General features: G+C 44.4%; 2 protein-coding genes across 16 annotated transcripts in view; both read left to right on the top strand.

Annotated features, from left to right (window-relative positions):
* LOC128349388 (histone H4 transcription factor-like) overlaps positions 1–6067 on the top strand; it is a 41133-nt gene extending 35066 nt beyond the window's left edge. For 14 of the 15 annotated variants that reach the window (XM_053305583.1, XM_053305580.1, XM_053305582.1 and 11 more), the window contains 2 exons: positions 2406–2521; positions 4962–6067. In XM_053305583.1, coding sequence (XP_053161558.1) covers positions 2406–2521; positions 4962–5037 — 192 coding nt within the window. In that variant the 3' untranslated portion in view covers positions 5038–6067. The remainder of the gene's footprint in view (positions 1–2405; positions 2522–4961) is intronic. The other variant, XM_053305594.1, reaches the window with a different exon arrangement.
* A 4800-nt stretch (positions 6068–10867) lies between these two features.
* RIPK4 (receptor interacting serine/threonine kinase 4) overlaps positions 10868–17007 on the top strand; it is a 33438-nt gene continuing 27298 nt past the window's right edge. Inside the window, exon 1 of the mRNA XM_053312692.1 lies at positions 10868–11185. Within this exon, the coding sequence (XP_053168667.1) occupies positions 11004–11185 (182 nt within the window). The 5' untranslated portion in view covers positions 10868–11003. The remainder of the gene's footprint in view (positions 11186–17007) is intronic.

Genomic DNA, 17007 nt, shown 5'->3' with positions numbered 1-17007 from the left:
CTACTGTATTCATTATGAGGCAAACATAGGTTCACCAGTATTGTGTTCGCCTCAGAACATTAATGTGGTGTGCAGGGGAGGGATTGCACTGGAGAATCAGTATGTGTAGGAAGGCCCACTCCCACCTGTCAATTTCCCCTACAAATCCTCACTCCCCAACCTGCATTTGTAGATGCTCAACAAAGAGAAGTATTGGCATGTATATTTTGCAAAAGTAAACTGTAGTTCTGCTGTTGAAAGTGCCTAAATCTGGCTGGCTTGAACCATCGTCCTCACAAGCCATGCCCTGGAAAGGTTCACACTCAGTACTGAAACAGGTTAAGCTTTGCAAAGGCTCCCATTTTGTACTGACACAGATTTAGGGCTGATAAATCACTTGCTCAAAGTCACCTAATGAGTTTCATTAGTAAGCAGAAATCTGAACCTGTGTAATTCTCAGTCCTAGCCTAACATTTTATCTACAACAGCACACGGGCTCCCAGTGTGTAGATTAAGTCACAAAGGTTTCTACATCATAACCAAAACTGTTTAGTAGGGATGTGTGAATAGATTTAGATTCAAATAAATTTGACATGAATCTGGTCAATTCGGGTGATTTGAGCTCAAAACGAATCTGCCCAGACACTCCTGGCCAAATGCAAGCTCGAATTGAATCGCACCAGATATGATTCAAATCAGTTTGAGATTCAGATTCCTCCAATTATTTCTCCCCAAATTCCCAGCTTTCATTTTTTAAAATCAAGCTAAGCTCCATAAGAGGAGTTGTGGAGCAAAATGTGCATCCACTATTGTTCAAGTGATTGGATTCTTTGGTGTATAATAACTTTTCATCAATGAATCCCTATGAGGATTCATTACACACCTTCATTTCTTCTATTCGTTTTGATTGTCTTTGGACACTGACACATGTGCCAACTACACCCCCCTCCCACCCGCAAGGCAGTGGGGTACTACTCAGTTTATGTTCTGGGAATTTCAAGTGTTTAGACTCTTTGGTGTCTAATAACTTTTCCTCATAACGAATTCCTATGAGGATTTGTTACACACCAAAAAGTCTAAAAACCTCAAAAATTCCTAAAATATAAACTGAGTACCCCAATGGCTTGTGGGCTGGTGGGGTAGTTGGCCCATGGAATGCCATGAATTCCCCACCCCCACCCACAAAGCAGTGGGGCCAAAATGAACAAAAGAGATGAAGGTGTGTAATGAAGACACCAAAGAATCTTAAACACTTCAAAAAATCCTAAAAAATAAACTAAGTACCCCGGGGGGGGGAGTGTAGTCCATACATGGCAGTTGGCACTTTCCAATGACAGTCAAAATGAACAGAAGAAATGAAGACATATAATGAATCCTCATAGGGATTCATTATGAGGAGAAGTTGACAATCTAGGAGAGGTGAGCTGGTCTTGTGGTAGCAAGCATGCCTTGTCCCCTTAGCTAAGCAGGGTCCACCCTGGTTGTATATGAATGGGAGACCACTAGAAGTGTGAGCACTGTAAGATATTCCCCTCAGGGGAATGGAGCCACTCTGGGAAGAGCAGAAGGTTTCAAGTTCCCTCCCTGGCTTCTCCATGATAGGGCTGAGATTCCTGCCTGCAACCTTGGAGAAACCGCTGCCAGTCTGTGAAGACAGTAATGAGCTAGATAAACCAATGGTCTGACTCAGTATATGGCAGCTTCCTATGTTCCTCCTATGACCAAAGAATCCAAACACTTGAAAAATAGTGAACGCACATTTTGCTCCATAACTCCACTTGTACAAGGGCTAGAGTTTAGCTTTTTAAAAGAATTAAAGCTGGGGATCCATGTTAGGGTTACCGATAGGTCAACTTCAAATCCCCATTATTTCCTATGGCAGGAATATACAAAATTAGCAAAAACTAAAAAAAAATCATTAAAAATTAACCAAGTACCCCACTTCCTTCAAATCTGGGTGGTAGGTGGCACCCATTGGAACCTATCCACCACCCAAATCTGGTGCCCATGGGGCCTTTAGAAGTGTCCTGAATCAATCCAAATATAATTGAATCTAATCCAACTTGAATCAAATCTGATCAGATTTGAGTTCGAATTAAATCTGGCTTATTTGATTCGATCTTGAATTGAATCACAAGAAATCAATTTGTGCACATCCCTACTGTTTAGTTAGTGTTTGTTTATGTGGGTGGTAATTTAACAGCAGGCCTTGATGCCATTACAAACTCTGATCTATATACTTCCAGATGTTTTAGTAATGTACCTAGATGATGGTGTTCATCATTGGTTTTCTATGAACAAAGTGCAGGTAAAGTTTTGTGGACATGTAAGATCCGTGTGCTCAAAATACCATATTCTAAACTTTTTCCATGCCCATTTTTAGTATTGGCTAGAACTGTAACCTTCATATAATCCTTTTCTTTCAGAAAAATGGCATTTTAAAATACAGGTGCCATATCTGCCAGAAGTGTTTTTCATGGTGTTACACGTTGACTCTCCACCTTCGCAAGGTGCACAAATTCATCTGTAATTCTCGCTTTCGGTATGTTAGTCTGGTGTTATTTGAAAGACATTTATATTACTGATAGTGCACCAGGAAGATGCACTGAGCAATGGAGAGCTTCCCCACTACTGCTGCACGATCCCCATGGACACATTTTTGGGCGACACAGGGCACTTGAAGCCAATGCAAATCATCAACATTCACTCCCCGCTGCTGTATGGGGCCTTAGCTCAGCTAGGAAAGCTCTCTGTTGTGCAGGTGTATCTTCCTGGTCTGTGCACTACCAGTGGGCTGCTGGATGTCAATCAGGGGCATAGCAAGGTTGAAATGGGCCCTGGGAGGCCCCTGCCCCACTTCTACTTTCTTCTCTCTCCCCCACTCTGTGCCTTTGCTACAGAAGAACTATATGGGCATGGTGAAAACAAAACATCCTCAGCATGCCCTTTCTCTCGGTCCTATGCAAATAATATCACACATTCCTCACACTCTGATCAGGAGTCCGCAGCTTGCCAAGGAATCAGGAAGCAGAAGGGCAGACAGTGACGGCCCGTGAACGTGACGCTGGGGGTGGTGACGAGAGGCACCTTTAAGGGTAAATGAATTCGGTGCTTACCTCCTCTCCCGCCGCACCTGAACACTGTTCAGCAAAGCAGCGTGCCACCCAGCAGCCCCTGAGGTGGGGAATCGCCTCCGCCACTCACCTGGCCGCTGGTGGGGGCTCGGCTGCATGGAAGCCCGGTGAGTGGCGGAGGTGATTCCCCGCCGCAGGGGCTGCTGGGTGGCATGCTGCTTCGCTGAACAGCATTCAGATGCAGCGGGAACAGAGGTAAGCACCAAATTCATTTACTCTTAAAGGTGTCTCCTGACGCCCCCCCCCCCCCAGCGGTGCGTTCACGGGCCGCCACTGAGGGCAGATGAAGAGTGGATTGTTTCCCCGAACCTGCCTCCCTCGTAAGCGCAAGGACATTAGTCCCCCTGCCCCTTCTTTAATTATAGCTGCACTCCTGATGTCAGCCATTGTATTTAAAGAGAAAAATACATTTAGCAGTTATAATTTATGTGAAACCTACTTCTAAACATATGAACATCTGTGGCTGCTTCATACTGAATCAGATTCTGTTTGGCCTATGGCTGCAATAAAAGAACAACAACTACTGAATCCGATTATTGATTCATCTAGCTTCAGTGTTCTCTTCACTGACTGACTGACAGGAGCTCTGCAGGGTTTCAGACGGGATTTGGAGGTGGCAGGGACTGGATGTGGGTCCTTTTGTATACAAAGCCTGTGTTCTACTACCGTGTTTCCCCAAAAATAAGACAGTGTCTTATATTAATTTTAGCCCCAAAAAATGAACTAGGGCAATTAGCGGTACATCAGAAATTACTGCTAGGTCTTACTTTCGGCGTAGGTCTTACTTTCGGGGAAGTACTGAGCGCTATGTCCTCTCCCTAAATCAGGAAGTAGTATTAACTTCAGAATAATTCTGAAGCCTAATTATGCTATATGTGTACACATATATGTGTAAGGCATTGTAGCCATAATGTGGAGGCTGAGGCAATGTGTGAACAGGTAGAATGTAACAGATATGCTGTATTCGAATACTGTGTCTCTCTGGATATTGGATAGGGTACAGACTTCTAGAGTATGGGATAAAAGCAACTGATGTGATAAAATATGTAGTAGAGTATGAGATAGTAGAAAATATTGCCATTTTCAAAGGTTTAGGATGGTTTATAAAATATTAAGAAATAGATAAAAATACATGTCTAAATCTATTGTAATATCATTATTTTTAGTCTACTTTCCGAAGGGAAGAAGGCTTATGAAATCAGTCTGTGTGTGTGTCCCCATCTGTGTGACCTCCTCTAATCACTTTTGCATTTCCAGTCTTATACAAACCGCATTCAAAGTACATGGGAAGGGGTCCTAAAAGACCCCCAAAAGGAGCATTTTTTGCTGTTGTACCACCTTATTTCAAGTATACTCAAAATATAGGCAATACCCATTTGTAACTCTTGTGTTAATGGTCAGATGCAACCTAAATTTACAGCATATGGGAGGAGGTGCTAGAGACCCCAAAAAGGGTATTTTATTGCCCATTTGTCATATAAATGTAAATTAGAAGTGGAAAGTAGACTCAATTAGTTGTTTGTACTTAGCGATCACTTGTTGAATTTTTGTAATTTAACTTATACTATTACACTTTTACATTCTTATAGTCATAGCATAGTCTTTATTTCAGTCTTTGACCAGCATATTCTTATAGTGTATCTATTTAATATTATCCATTTGTACTTCCTTTGTGGTGAAACCTTTCTTGCCATAGTTTACTTCTGCTTCCCAAATATATGGCCTTAATTTGCAAGGCTTCCCAGAATAGTTGCTGAAGCTGCCCCTCAACGAGGTTGCTGTCACTACTGGTGGGTACAGCGAAGTATACAGTAAACTTTTCAATTGTTTCTATTTTGCTTGCTTTAGATACAAAGAAGATGATGATGGATATTTGAGATTCAATGGTGCAATGCATGATGGTGTTGTGATGTTACAACATTAAACCCTGGCCTTGAAAATGAAGTGTTACCAGGGGAAGTCTTCTTTAATTCCAGATGGCATTGGAATAAAGAGCTGTACTTCTTTAAAAACACACACACCAGATAGTAGTTTCTCATGAACAAGGAATCTTCAGGAGAAGAAAAAGAGTGCAGAGGAGCTGCAAACTGCCCGTAACCCAATTGAAAACCCTTCTTCTAATCTTCTAAACATGATGAAACAATGGGCATTAGCAAAAAGAACAAATAATGGACAGAAGAGGTCTTTGTAATTACATATAGTATGCATAGAATATATCATGCTAAGCTTCTTTTTTAATGTATTGGGCTTGAGCCAGCCAAAGTTAAACAATATCAGGTCCTCATTATTTCACTGGTAAGTATTTAAGAATGTACTTAGCTCATGCCTTGAGGTAATGGGACCTGAGAGTTCTGAAGTTAGCAGAACTGTTTCTGTATCTAATGTTATGAATCTGTTAAAAAGTCCATTATTTTTATTTAGAGGTAAATTGAAGATCTTGAGATTTTGCATTACAACTGTCCCTTTAGCATTTGATAATAGCATAACTCTTTCAAAATAAAGATATTAAGCTCTTATTAATAGGAATAACATTGCAAACATTGCAGTTATTTGTAAAGCAAATAAATCTATATGGTCAGTGTGCAGTAGAAAAGCTTAGAACAAAGTGGATGATGTTTGGGCCCTCATCCTAAGGATTCTTATTTGAAGGCAATTTCATTGATTCTAGGTGAAATATGACATTGGTGCTTTCCCTCCACAGTCAAATAAAATTATATTACATTACAGAATATAATTTTAACTGAATGGAGGAGGCGCCCAAGTCATACACAGCGGCTGGCTCTGGTTGAGATGGGGCAGGCAGTGAGGAAGGAGATTCTACCTTTTAAATTTTGTAAGACCACTACTGCTGTGTGGCAACACTGCCCAGCCCAGCCTAGACATGCCCCACTAGTTTCTGAGTATTATTCATTCATTCATTCATTCATTATATTTGTATACCACCCCAAACCTGTTTTTGGGCAGTTTACAACAAACAGAAATTAAAACAATTTAAAACCACAATTCTAGTTAAAAAATCTTGGTCGAATGAATGCATCTTAAAAGTCAGAGGTGGGGAGGTTCTCATTTCAGCAGGAGCGCATTCCAAAGCCTCAGGGTGGCTATGGAGAAGGCCTGTTCCTGTGTAGCCACCAGACGAACTGGTGGCAACTATAGATCGACAGACCTCTCTGGGTGATCTCAATGGGCGGTGGGGCTCATAATGAAGAAGACATTCCCTTAAATACCCCAGGCCTGAGTTGTTTAGGGCTTTATGGGTTATAAACAGCACTTTGAATGTGCTTGGAAACATATTGGCAGCAAGTGAATTATTTTAATATAGGTATAATATGGTCTCTTTGAGATGTCCCAGAGACCAACCAGGCTGCTGCGTTTCTGCCTGATGTGACTCTGAAGAAGAAGCCTGTGAGCAAGTGTCATCATCATCATCATTGCCGTATCTGCTACTGCCGGCTCAACTAAGAACAGCCCCTTCCTTATTATTATTTATTATTATTATTTTTACATTTTATATCCTGCTCTTCCTCCAAAGAGCCCAGAGTGGTGTACTACATACTTAGGTTTCTCCTCACAACAACCCTGTGAAGTAGGTTAGGCTGAGAGAGAAGTGACTGGCCCAGAGTCACCCAGCTAGTATCATGGCTGAATGGGGATTTGAACTTGGGTCTCCCCGGTCCTAGTCCATCACTCTAGCCACTACACCACGCTGGCTCTTATCTCTTGGAGACCAGTAGAACCACCAATTGCCTTGTGAAAGGAGGAACAGAAGAAGCCATCAAGGCAAAAACAAAAAACCTCCCTCCATTGTTTTAATGATTTGCTGTTTTAGTAATTTTATAAAAGCTGCTCTGGGAGCCTTGTTGGCTGAAGAGTGGGGCAAACATGGTTACAATAAGCATACATAAACAGAGACAGTCTGATTTGACCTTTGTGAATGGTAAAGGAGCATTAATGTCACCTGATGGTGCATATCTCATAACTGATGTGCTGGGAATGAGCCTTTGATCGCAGGATTGATCTTCCAGTTCCCCCTTGATAGTGTCACCTGAATAGATAGCATAATACCACTTTTAGGACTGGCTAGATGTGCTTGCTCCTAAATAAGTCAGCAAGCTTTTTAGTTCATCACAACTCTTAATCAGGCAGGATGTTAAGCAAACCAAAAGAAAGGAGTTGAGGAATCAAACATTGCTGGGCATAGGAAATGTCAAAACCAATCCATCCATACATAAACTACTAAAGGGAGACAATGACTTTATTCCCCTGCTAACTTGGCAGAGGCACCTTTTATCTTTATTTTTATCTTTATTTAGCAAGGGGAGAGTAACTGGCCCTATCCACCCCCACACAGTACCTCCAGTGACTGTTGCTGGTGTCCATCTTATGTTTCTAAGTTGTTTGTTTGTTTGTTTGTTTGTTTGTTTGTTTGTTTGTTTGTTGCTGCCTTATACTGAGTCAGACCTTTGGTCCACCTAGCTCAGCATTGTACACAGACTGGCAGCAGCTTTTCCAATGTTACAGGCAGGAGTCTCTCTCAACTCACTCTCTCTCTCTCTCTCTCTCTCTAGTCCTATCTTGGAGATGCTAGGGAGGGAACTGGGAACTTGGCAAGTCTATGATAGTTTGAAAAAAGAAAGATTGTGCCATCGAGTTGGTGTTGACTCCTGGTGACCAGAGAGCGATGTGGTTTTCTTGGTAGAACAGAGGAAGGGTTTACCATTGCCGCCTCCTGCACAGTATGAGATGAAGCACCTTCCTATATTGCTGCTGCCCGATATAAGTATTTCCCATAGTCTGGGGAACATACCAGTGGAGATTCAAAATGACAGCCCTCTTGCTCCCTAGGCACAATGGAGGAGATCTTAGGCAGACTTAAATTGCAATACTAAACACACTTACTAGGGAGTAAGCACCATGGAGCACGATGGGACTTCTGTCTAAGTGAGCAAAGAGGCCCTACCCCAGCTAACTGAGCAAAGAGGCACCTTTTTAAACTGGTTATTCTATCAGAATCAGCTTTTATTTTGATCAATGACCAGCACAAAACGCAAGCAAAAAGGAAAAAGAGAATAAGACATCATAAAATAGTAATATGCAACTTACATGCAATGTAACAAAACTTGGCCACAGAGTTATTCTATTTAATGAGCATGGGGAGAGCAACTGGCCCTAATCAACTTCAGCTCAGCACCCCTCCAGTGGCTGTTGCTGGTGTCCATCTTATGCTTCTTTTTAGATTGAGTGCTTTGGGGACAAGGATCTAGGGATGTGTACAAACCTGCTCGGAGGCCCTTTTATGGGAGGTTCGAAGGTGGGGGGTGTTTTGGACTCTAACGGTGGGGGAGGGTGCACTTACCCCTCTCTCTGCTCCCCCCTGCCGCCACCGGTGCTCAGTTTTTGTAAAGTCCTTCGGGGCAGTAGCGTACCTCCCTGCTAGGTACTTCTGGCCACTTTTGGACGAAGAGGGGACAGGGCAGCAGGGAGGTATGCTGCTGCCCCAAAGGACTTTACAAAAACTGAGCGCCGGGGCGGGGGGAGCGGAGGGAGGGGTAAGTGCACCCTCCCCACCCTTAAAGTCCAACATCCCCCTCCTTCGAATCACCCCTGCCCCGTCCCATACACATCCCTACAGGGATCCTTATTTATTTATTTCTCTCTATATGTAAACTGCTTTGGAAGCTTTTGTTGAAAAGTGGTATATAAATATTTGTTGTAGTAGTAGCACGTCTAGGATTTCATCCTTAGTTAAACATGCATGCTGCAGAAAGGTTACAGACTGCATCAAGGTGAAGGGCCAGAGAAGCATGGCTGTTTCCCCTTCAAAATATTTTTTTAAAAAAACAGCTGTTATATGGATCTGCCTCTACTGCGAATCAGAACATTTGTGTCCTAAGTAAGGTGGAGAGCAAGAAATGGCCCCTGTTAACTAAGCAGTGATACCTCCTAAGGGAAGAGAGCTGGTCTTGTGGTAGCAAGCATGACTTGTCCCCATAGCTAAGCAGGGTCTGCCCTGGTTGCATCTGAATGGGAGACTTGATGTGTGAGCACTGCAAGACATTCCCCTCAGGGGATGAAGCCACTCTGGGAAGAGCAGAAGGTTTCAAGTTCCCTCCCTGGCTTCTCCAAGATAGGGCTGAGAAAGATTCCTGCCTGCAACCTTGGAGAAGCCGCTGCCAGTCTGTGAAGACAATACTGAGCTAGATAGACCAATGGTCTGACTCAGTATATGGCAGCTTCCTATGTTCTTCTAAAGAGATGGTTCTCTTAGCAGGGGGAGGGCAACGGGCCTGTCCAACCCCAGCATAGCATCCCTCCAGCCAGGGGTGTAGGAACATTGGCAGAGGCCCCTCCCCGCCCGTCAGTGCCTTTAGCCTGCTGCCTTTGCCTCTCTGCTGCCTCTCTGTTGGGGAGGGCTACAGGTGGTGCTTCCGACAGGTCTTGAGTCCAGTCACGCCACATGTTGACAGGGAGCATGGCCATACTGCCCACTGTCCGCCCCTCTCCCAGTTGGTGAGCAATGCCTTCGCTGGCTGGGTGCTTCGTTGCCTTAAGCACCAGCTGGTGAAGGAATTGCTCACCGACTAAGAGAGGGGAGGGCTCCAGAGCCAGCCACACTTGCTGCAGATTGATTGATGTCCTGATGCTGGGGCATGACTGGCGCTGAAACCTGGAAGTGCAACCCATCACCCTCCCTGTCAGGAAGTGGTTCAGCTAGGTGGGTCTCCGGGGGGGGGGGGGATGTGACCCAGGAGTGGCTTGTCCTAAGGAGCTGGAGGTGGTGGCAGCACAACTGCCTCTCCTCCTCAGTAGTGCTCCGTTTGCTCCTCTCTCTCCCATCCTGTTGGCCCCTATTTACCTGACAAATGGCCAGCCTGCAGGCAGCAGGGCTCTCATTACTACTGGGGCCTGGGCAGGATGAGAGAGAGAGGAGCAGCAAACGGAGCTCTGAAAAAGAGAGGCAGCTGTGCCTCCTTCCCCCCCCTCCAGGGTTGTCCCTCATTATGCAGGATGTCCCTCATTTCAGGGATGAAATGTTGGTCCCTATAGGGACCGCATTTGTTCCTCATTTATTCAATAGCATATAATTAAATTACATATACATCAATGATACACTCTTGATTACCACTGCATACAGCCCCGAGCGCGCGCACACACCCCCGCCAGACCCCACAAACTTATGTCCCTCATTCTGGCAATGAAATGTTGGCAACCCTACTCCCTCCTGATGTGGCCCCTGGAGTGGACCCATTTGCCACCCACCCTCGCCACACCACAGCTTCTTTTTAGATTGCGAGTCCTTTGGGGACAGGGAGCCAGCGTATTTATATGTTTTTCCTGTGTAAACCCCTTGGGAAGTTTTGTTGAACAGCGGCTTAAAGAAAACGCCGCTCTGAACCCCGATCTTGGCAACTGGACGTCCTTCTTGTCGGAGGTCTGTTAGATGGTGAACAGTCATTTGAATTAAAAGCTGCTGCCTGCAGATAGCATGCCCATTTGGCAGGCTCTTCTAGGGCAATGCAAAGGGATCGTGTCCGCCACCGCCTTCGGTGAGAAACCTTCGCTTTATTCCAGTCTAGCCTGCAGTTTTCTTCCATTGCAGCTTGCAGTTGTGCAACAGGTGTCCTGCTCAAACAACACCCTGCTTTGCAATCCCCTTTCTTCTGATTGGGACTGCTCGGGTAGAGTTGCACTGCACTCGCCGACAGAGCGGCAAGAAGGGGAAAAGCCAGGAAGTGATGTAATGGCTCGGTTAATGAGTACACCTTGAGTCACCTGGGGAAAGACAGAACAGCGAAGGCGGAGGGAGAGGCAGTCAGGGAGTTTAGTGTGGGGCTCAGGCGAGCGCAATCCTGTCACACTGGGGAGGAGGAGGAAGAAGAAGGGAGCCCCATGGAGAAGGAGGGCAGCTCCTCGTGGGCCATGGGGCTGCTGAAAACCTTTGACTCCAGCGAGTTCGTGAGCTGGGAGAAGATCGGCTCCGGGGGCTTCGGGCAGGTTTACAAAGTCCGTCACATACACTGGAAAACATGGCTCGCTATCAAGTGCTCGCCCAGCCTGCATGTGGACGAGAAGTAAGTGCGGGCTGCTGCCGCTGCCGGGGCGTCAGGAGGGCAGCGTGGCTGGTTGCCATGCTGGAGGTGGCGCAGCTGCCATGGGCAGGAGGCGCAGAGTCTGCTTGGAGCGATCGCTCGGGGAAAGCTTTCCCTGCCATGCTGCATGTGAACTTCAGACGCTGCAAAGAACTTGGAGTCTTCGCCCAAGTTGGCAATCCTGTCGCTTGGCAGTGAGATTTCACTGAAGGAGATCTGATGGGAGGGGGCGGGGGCGGTTCCAAGCTTTAGCTTGGAGACCATGTCGATAAATATATTTATCATTATTCGCCAGTGTGCAATGCCAAGGAACGACACGAAAGCGGCGTTGTGATCATCAAAGCCGTTAAAAGTGCAACCTTTAGAACGCCGTTTAACCTTTTGAATGGCTCCCTTCAAGGGGCTGCTCCTTCACAGCAAGGAGTCTGGGGATTGTCGCTTAGCTGTTGTCAAAGCCTAGTTACTGCAGCCCTCCGTGCGTTTTGAGATGCAAGCTTTAACCCGGTTCTGAAACGGATCCGCTCCACTTCTGAGCAGCTTCTTACAGAGTTAGGCTGCAATTCTTAAACTACTGCCTGGACCGTAGAGCTTCCCCCCCCCCCCCACCGAGCGCGCGCCTTCCCCCTCCTCCTTGTATTTCCGAGTAAGCATGCTAGGGGCTGTCAGCGGCTTCGAGTCATGGGGCTTTGAGTTACTGCTTGTTAACCTTTTTTGACTTAGATTTTTAGTATTGCATATTTTATGTGTTGTATAAGTTCAGAGTCGGGCGCAGCTTGATATGCTCGGGTTTGATGTATGATGCTAGCCTGCAGTTTATCCAGCACACGTTTTGTCTACTAGCCATGAAGTTTTTGGGGGTTAACAGCCTAGTTTAAAAGTCACTCTGACATCTCTTTGGCACTGAGGAAGATTGGACAAAACACCGTTTCCTCGTGCTTGTTTGCTTTGCGCATTCTAGGGAAAGTAAAGGGTTAACTTCTTCCTGAGCACCTGACTTACGCGAATGGAATCGGGCAGAACGGCGAAAGGCGTGCATTTATCTTAATTAAATGCCATAATTCCGCTGGATGTCTCCTTGTGAAACTCTGTTCGGCTCAATTAAAGCAAAACGTGCATGCTTTGAAAGCGGCATCGCGACCGGCTACTTCCCACGATCCTGAGCTTTGCAACTCCATTATTAGCTGGCTGGTGGCAGTGCAGCGCGACTGCCTCTGGAGCTGGCTGTTCTTCTTCCTCATGTGTGAAACGATTATTTTCATGATAGGGTGGTATCATGTGCTTACAAGGCAGCTTCTGCAAAGCCAGGCAAATCTGCTTGCAGATTTGCGGTAATGGCCTCTTTGTAATCCACTCACTCAATAAAAGGGAGGCTTTTATTTCTGAGCAGAAATGAGGGTTGGCAATAGGAAGAGACGCTCGCAGCGCTCGGCTTGTCGTTGCGTGCACGATTCCTGCCTGGCATTTCCTTCAGGGGTGTGCTTGCTTCAGCCGTTCGGTGGAAAGCAGGACCGGTTGTTCTGCAAAGGGATAGGTGGAGACATGCTAAGGGACTGTTGGAGGAGAAGGGAGAGGCCTGTGTGGGGTTTCTGGGATGGAACCTGCTTGCAGAGGAAGTGGATAGCTGGGAATACCTTCATTTTCCCCTTTTCCTTTTTTGAAAAAGACGCTTTTAAATAAACCAAGCCTAGTGGCGAATAATGTTGCTGCTGATATTGTTTCTGACGTCAAACATGCTTGCCAGGCGTCACACACTCTGCTTCTAAATACCTTCTGAAGCAGAGTCAGTTTGTATTCTTGATTTGATTACTTCTGCATAACGTTCGGTTGCCAGAATTTGTGCTGTATTATTCCATGTAGCCAATTTCAGAGGTGCTTTTACCCCTGAACTTCAGGGCCGAAATCCAGGGTCTCCACACCCTCTGGGGCAGGGGCATAAAGAGGCTGGAGTGGGCCCAGAGACAAAATTCTAAGATGGGCCCCTCGCTGATACACACACACACTCACTTCACATTTGACTTGCCTTTGGGGGCCCCCTCGAGGCATGGGGCCCCCCAGGCAGCCGCCTCCCCTTGCCTAATGGTAGTTACGCCCATGCTCTGGGGGCCTCCAAATCCTTTAGTCTGACCCGGGTGGTGTGGCTTGTGCCCTCAAGAACCTGTGTGTCAATCAGTCAATCAATCACTCAGTGATGCTTAGCTTGCAGCGACACGACACGGTGGGGGGAGGGGTGTCCAAAGGCTTTTAGGTCCAGGCTCCAAAATTACCTAGGTGCACCTCTGATGGGTTACCTATCAGCAAAGTTTCTAAGGTTTGGAACTTGCTGACTAGGGCATACGCATGTCTGCAGAATGAACCCTCATTTGAACTAAATGAGAAAACTCCCTTTAAAAAAAATAATATCTTGAACAGCTTTTGACAGCAGATTGCAGTTGTTTGGCTTCTGAGGCAAGACCTATAAGGTCTTGTTTTAATTTGAAATTCTGCCTCCTAGGCTAATTAATTATTTGGGGACAACTTTGTTGCTATCAAAAAGATAAAGTTGACCACTGTCTTCACACTTCTATACAATTCTCATAGGAGGAACATGGATATATTGCTAACACCCCATATAAACCTACAGTGCAGCATAAAACATATCTGAGATTCTCTGCAGTTTGGGTTGCTGCAGCCTGGTGGATGAATATCGCATATGTTTATATGTCTGTACAATAGACTATACATATCTACATTGAGGCAGATATGGCTGCCTCGTGCAAATTCTATTTTAGGTATTTATTTTGCAGACTTTGAGTGCTTTCTGAAAGACTTCAAGCATCACAAACTCTCTAGATCTAAAACTGCAACAATATTTTGTAAGACTAACTTGCCTTCAAACACTGATACCAATAGTCATGTTCTTCTGAATACCATGTCCTAGATATCCATTAAGAAACACTAGAGCTAACATTTACTAATGTGTACATCACTCAGACCTAACTGTAAAGTGCTGTTATGGAATTTTTACTAAAATGTATTTAGTAAAATGTATAAAATGTAAACTTATTCCACACAACTTGCTATGTATTCATTGTTATGAGCAATCTACAGACCAAAATATGACCCAGTAGAAGTGGAGCTAAAGGGATAGTACATTTGGGATACTGTATGTAACTAGTGTTGCTGTTTTATGTGTTGTCACAGTCACTCTTGTAAGTGATCACAAAGGTCATCTAGACTAACCCCCTGCATGTGCTAAGCCCATCCATTTGCCAAGCCCCCCAGATTAAACTACATGATCCAAATCATGGTGTGCCACTAGCACAAAAGCAGAGCAAATAGCTTCAAGAGTTGAGCTGTATGTTGCAGGGGGGAATACTTTCTCCCTTCTAATATTACTTGGGGGGGAATCCCCCCCTCAAGTGCAATTATGACACACATTCTGTGTGGAAGAAACCATCCCTGAAGATGTAGGTAGCTACCAGAATCCTGGCATTCTATCCTCAGATTGATAATGGTGAACAAGGTACACACCAGGGGCGTAGCTATAATTGTACACACAATACAATAAATACACTGTTGATTGGTCTTTCTCTGCAGTGTACTGCCCCAAGAGATCATTGAGTGTTCTAGAGTTGTTGGGTTGTATGTGGTGACAGCCAGGTGGTCACTCCACATGAACTTAGAGTGAATCTGAAATCTCATCTCAGATTCCCTACAGTTTAAGGGTCATATATCAGATGGTTGAACGTGTAAAGGTTCCTTGCAACTAAACGGTTTGTATTCTGTTGCCTAGGCCATCTTTGCAGGTACAATTTCAAAATGTCTCAATGAAATTCACATCGGTCGATATCCTTTCTAGTGACCCAAAGACAGTGGGAGGAATTAAAATCATGAGGGATAAGGGGATCTTTCTTGAACTTGTTAGGCCAAACTGAGACACTGAATACAAATCACAAGAGATCCCTATCCAACTCTACGTTGAATCCATTGTGGTTCTTTGTTCCTGCAACTCGTCAGTTAAACTGCTGCAGAATGTTGCATTTCTAATAACTAAAAAGCCATCCTCTGACTTCTATCCCATAAACATGCCCTTTTTAGTTATAGAAAAAACCTACCACATGCAACACAGTGGTTAATAAGCTACTGCTAATAACTACTATAGTGCTTGGGTGAGTCTTCTTGGTGGGTGCTTATACTTGGGTGTGACGATCTACTAGTATTATAAACAAAGAGTTGAACCATTTAAAACTTTGTGTTCCAGTTCCAGTTAATCAGTGTTGTTTTTTACTGTAGAAAGTGACATGCTAACTGGTTCAAATACTTTGAGTTATTAAACTAGCTTTAATAGAGATATTTCACACAGAACAAGGTCAGTTATGTAGCATGCAATATCTAAACATATTTTTTTCAAATGAAATAGCTTGTATTCAACTCTTATTTTTGAATTTTAAAAGTGCTATAAACAAAATACAACAAGAAAATAAAAGAATAAAGCTTGCAACTGCAATCTAAGCACTTGATTACTGAACCACTTGTTTCAAACAGGACCAGTGTTTCTCTTCAGGGGTTTGAGTCTGGTCCAAGGCAACCAAGATATTTTAGACGTGGGTCTGTTTCTTATGCACTGAAAATATTTATCTGAATTTTCTTTTTTGGGTTCTAGCCTGGTTTGACTCCCTTTTTATAAAATAGTTGGTTCTAAGAATTTGCTACTGTAGTCAGGAAATCAAAATCTTCCACTGAAACAATAGTGATGGGGAAATCGCAAGAGCTAGGTACATGAACCTGTAGAGGGGCATCTTCTTTACTGCAAAAGGAGAATGGGAAACAAAATTGCATGCTTCTCTTCTTCAATATTTATTTTAGCCTTCCTCGGTTTCTTTAGTATTTCTGTATTACAACATGAAGGGTTGGCTTCTGAACCTACAGTGTTTCTCTTGGAGAATGAAATCCTCTGGTTCTAAAGTGTGTGTGTGTTCAGTCCAGATGGAGATTGCTCGTAGCAGGATACAGGAATCATATTACTTACTAGTCGTATGTGGATAGCCTATATGGGATAACTGTGTTTTGCTGTAACTTAGGCACAGGTCTTGGATTCCGAACTGATTAGTGTTAAAGTACCAGATAGTTAAGGAAGTTTGGGCTAGCTTATCCTTTCAGTGACAGCCATTATGGCAGTTGCATTTGTACTTGCTGCCTGGCCCAGCTTAGGGGTGCAATGAATATTTTTGTTTCTAAAAATGCCTCGATGCAGGAAGTAAGCTAATCTCAGATTTAGAAAGAACAATATGTGATTCAGTAATGAATACATTGTGATGTTAGTGGGGTTTTTTTTATCCAAGCAAGTGAAGGATTAGAGGCTTTTGGTTTCTTCTTTTGTAAAGCTGGGTGGAACAAGCAGCTCTGAAAAAGAATGAAAAAGGGTTGTCTTTCAGACATTTTTAAAATAAAAGGGCTGTACAGCACCAAAAGAGGGCCAGAAGTCCCGCCCCAGTGTGTCATCCTCCCCCGCCGCCACACTGCTTGTGATTATGGCAACACTTGTCTGAAGAGGCAGACACCCTAACAGTTATGGTGGGCATTTTTGTGACTGGCAGCCTGGGCTGTAACGGTGAGCAGTGGTGGAGTGGGGTGACTAATGTGCTGAGTTGGGGCTTCTGATCCACTTTTGGTGCTGTAATTGTGTACAACCCTATTTTTAAAAATAAAATAAAATGTCTGAATAGGACTTCTGTGTCACTAGAGATGAAGGCTAAAGGCCATGCATCTGTGCATTTTAGAGTTAGGCTTTTCTGGACCCTGACCACTCTGAGCATATCTATCAT

Source organism: Hemicordylus capensis, chromosome 3 (assembly GCF_027244095.1).
Source record: "Hemicordylus capensis ecotype Gifberg chromosome 3, rHemCap1.1.pri, whole genome shotgun sequence".
NCBI classification, from domain to species: domain Eukaryota; kingdom Metazoa; phylum Chordata; class Lepidosauria; order Squamata; family Cordylidae; genus Hemicordylus; species Hemicordylus capensis.
Note: the sequence above shows the minus strand (reverse complement) of the source record. Positions and strands in the feature narration are given on the sequence as shown.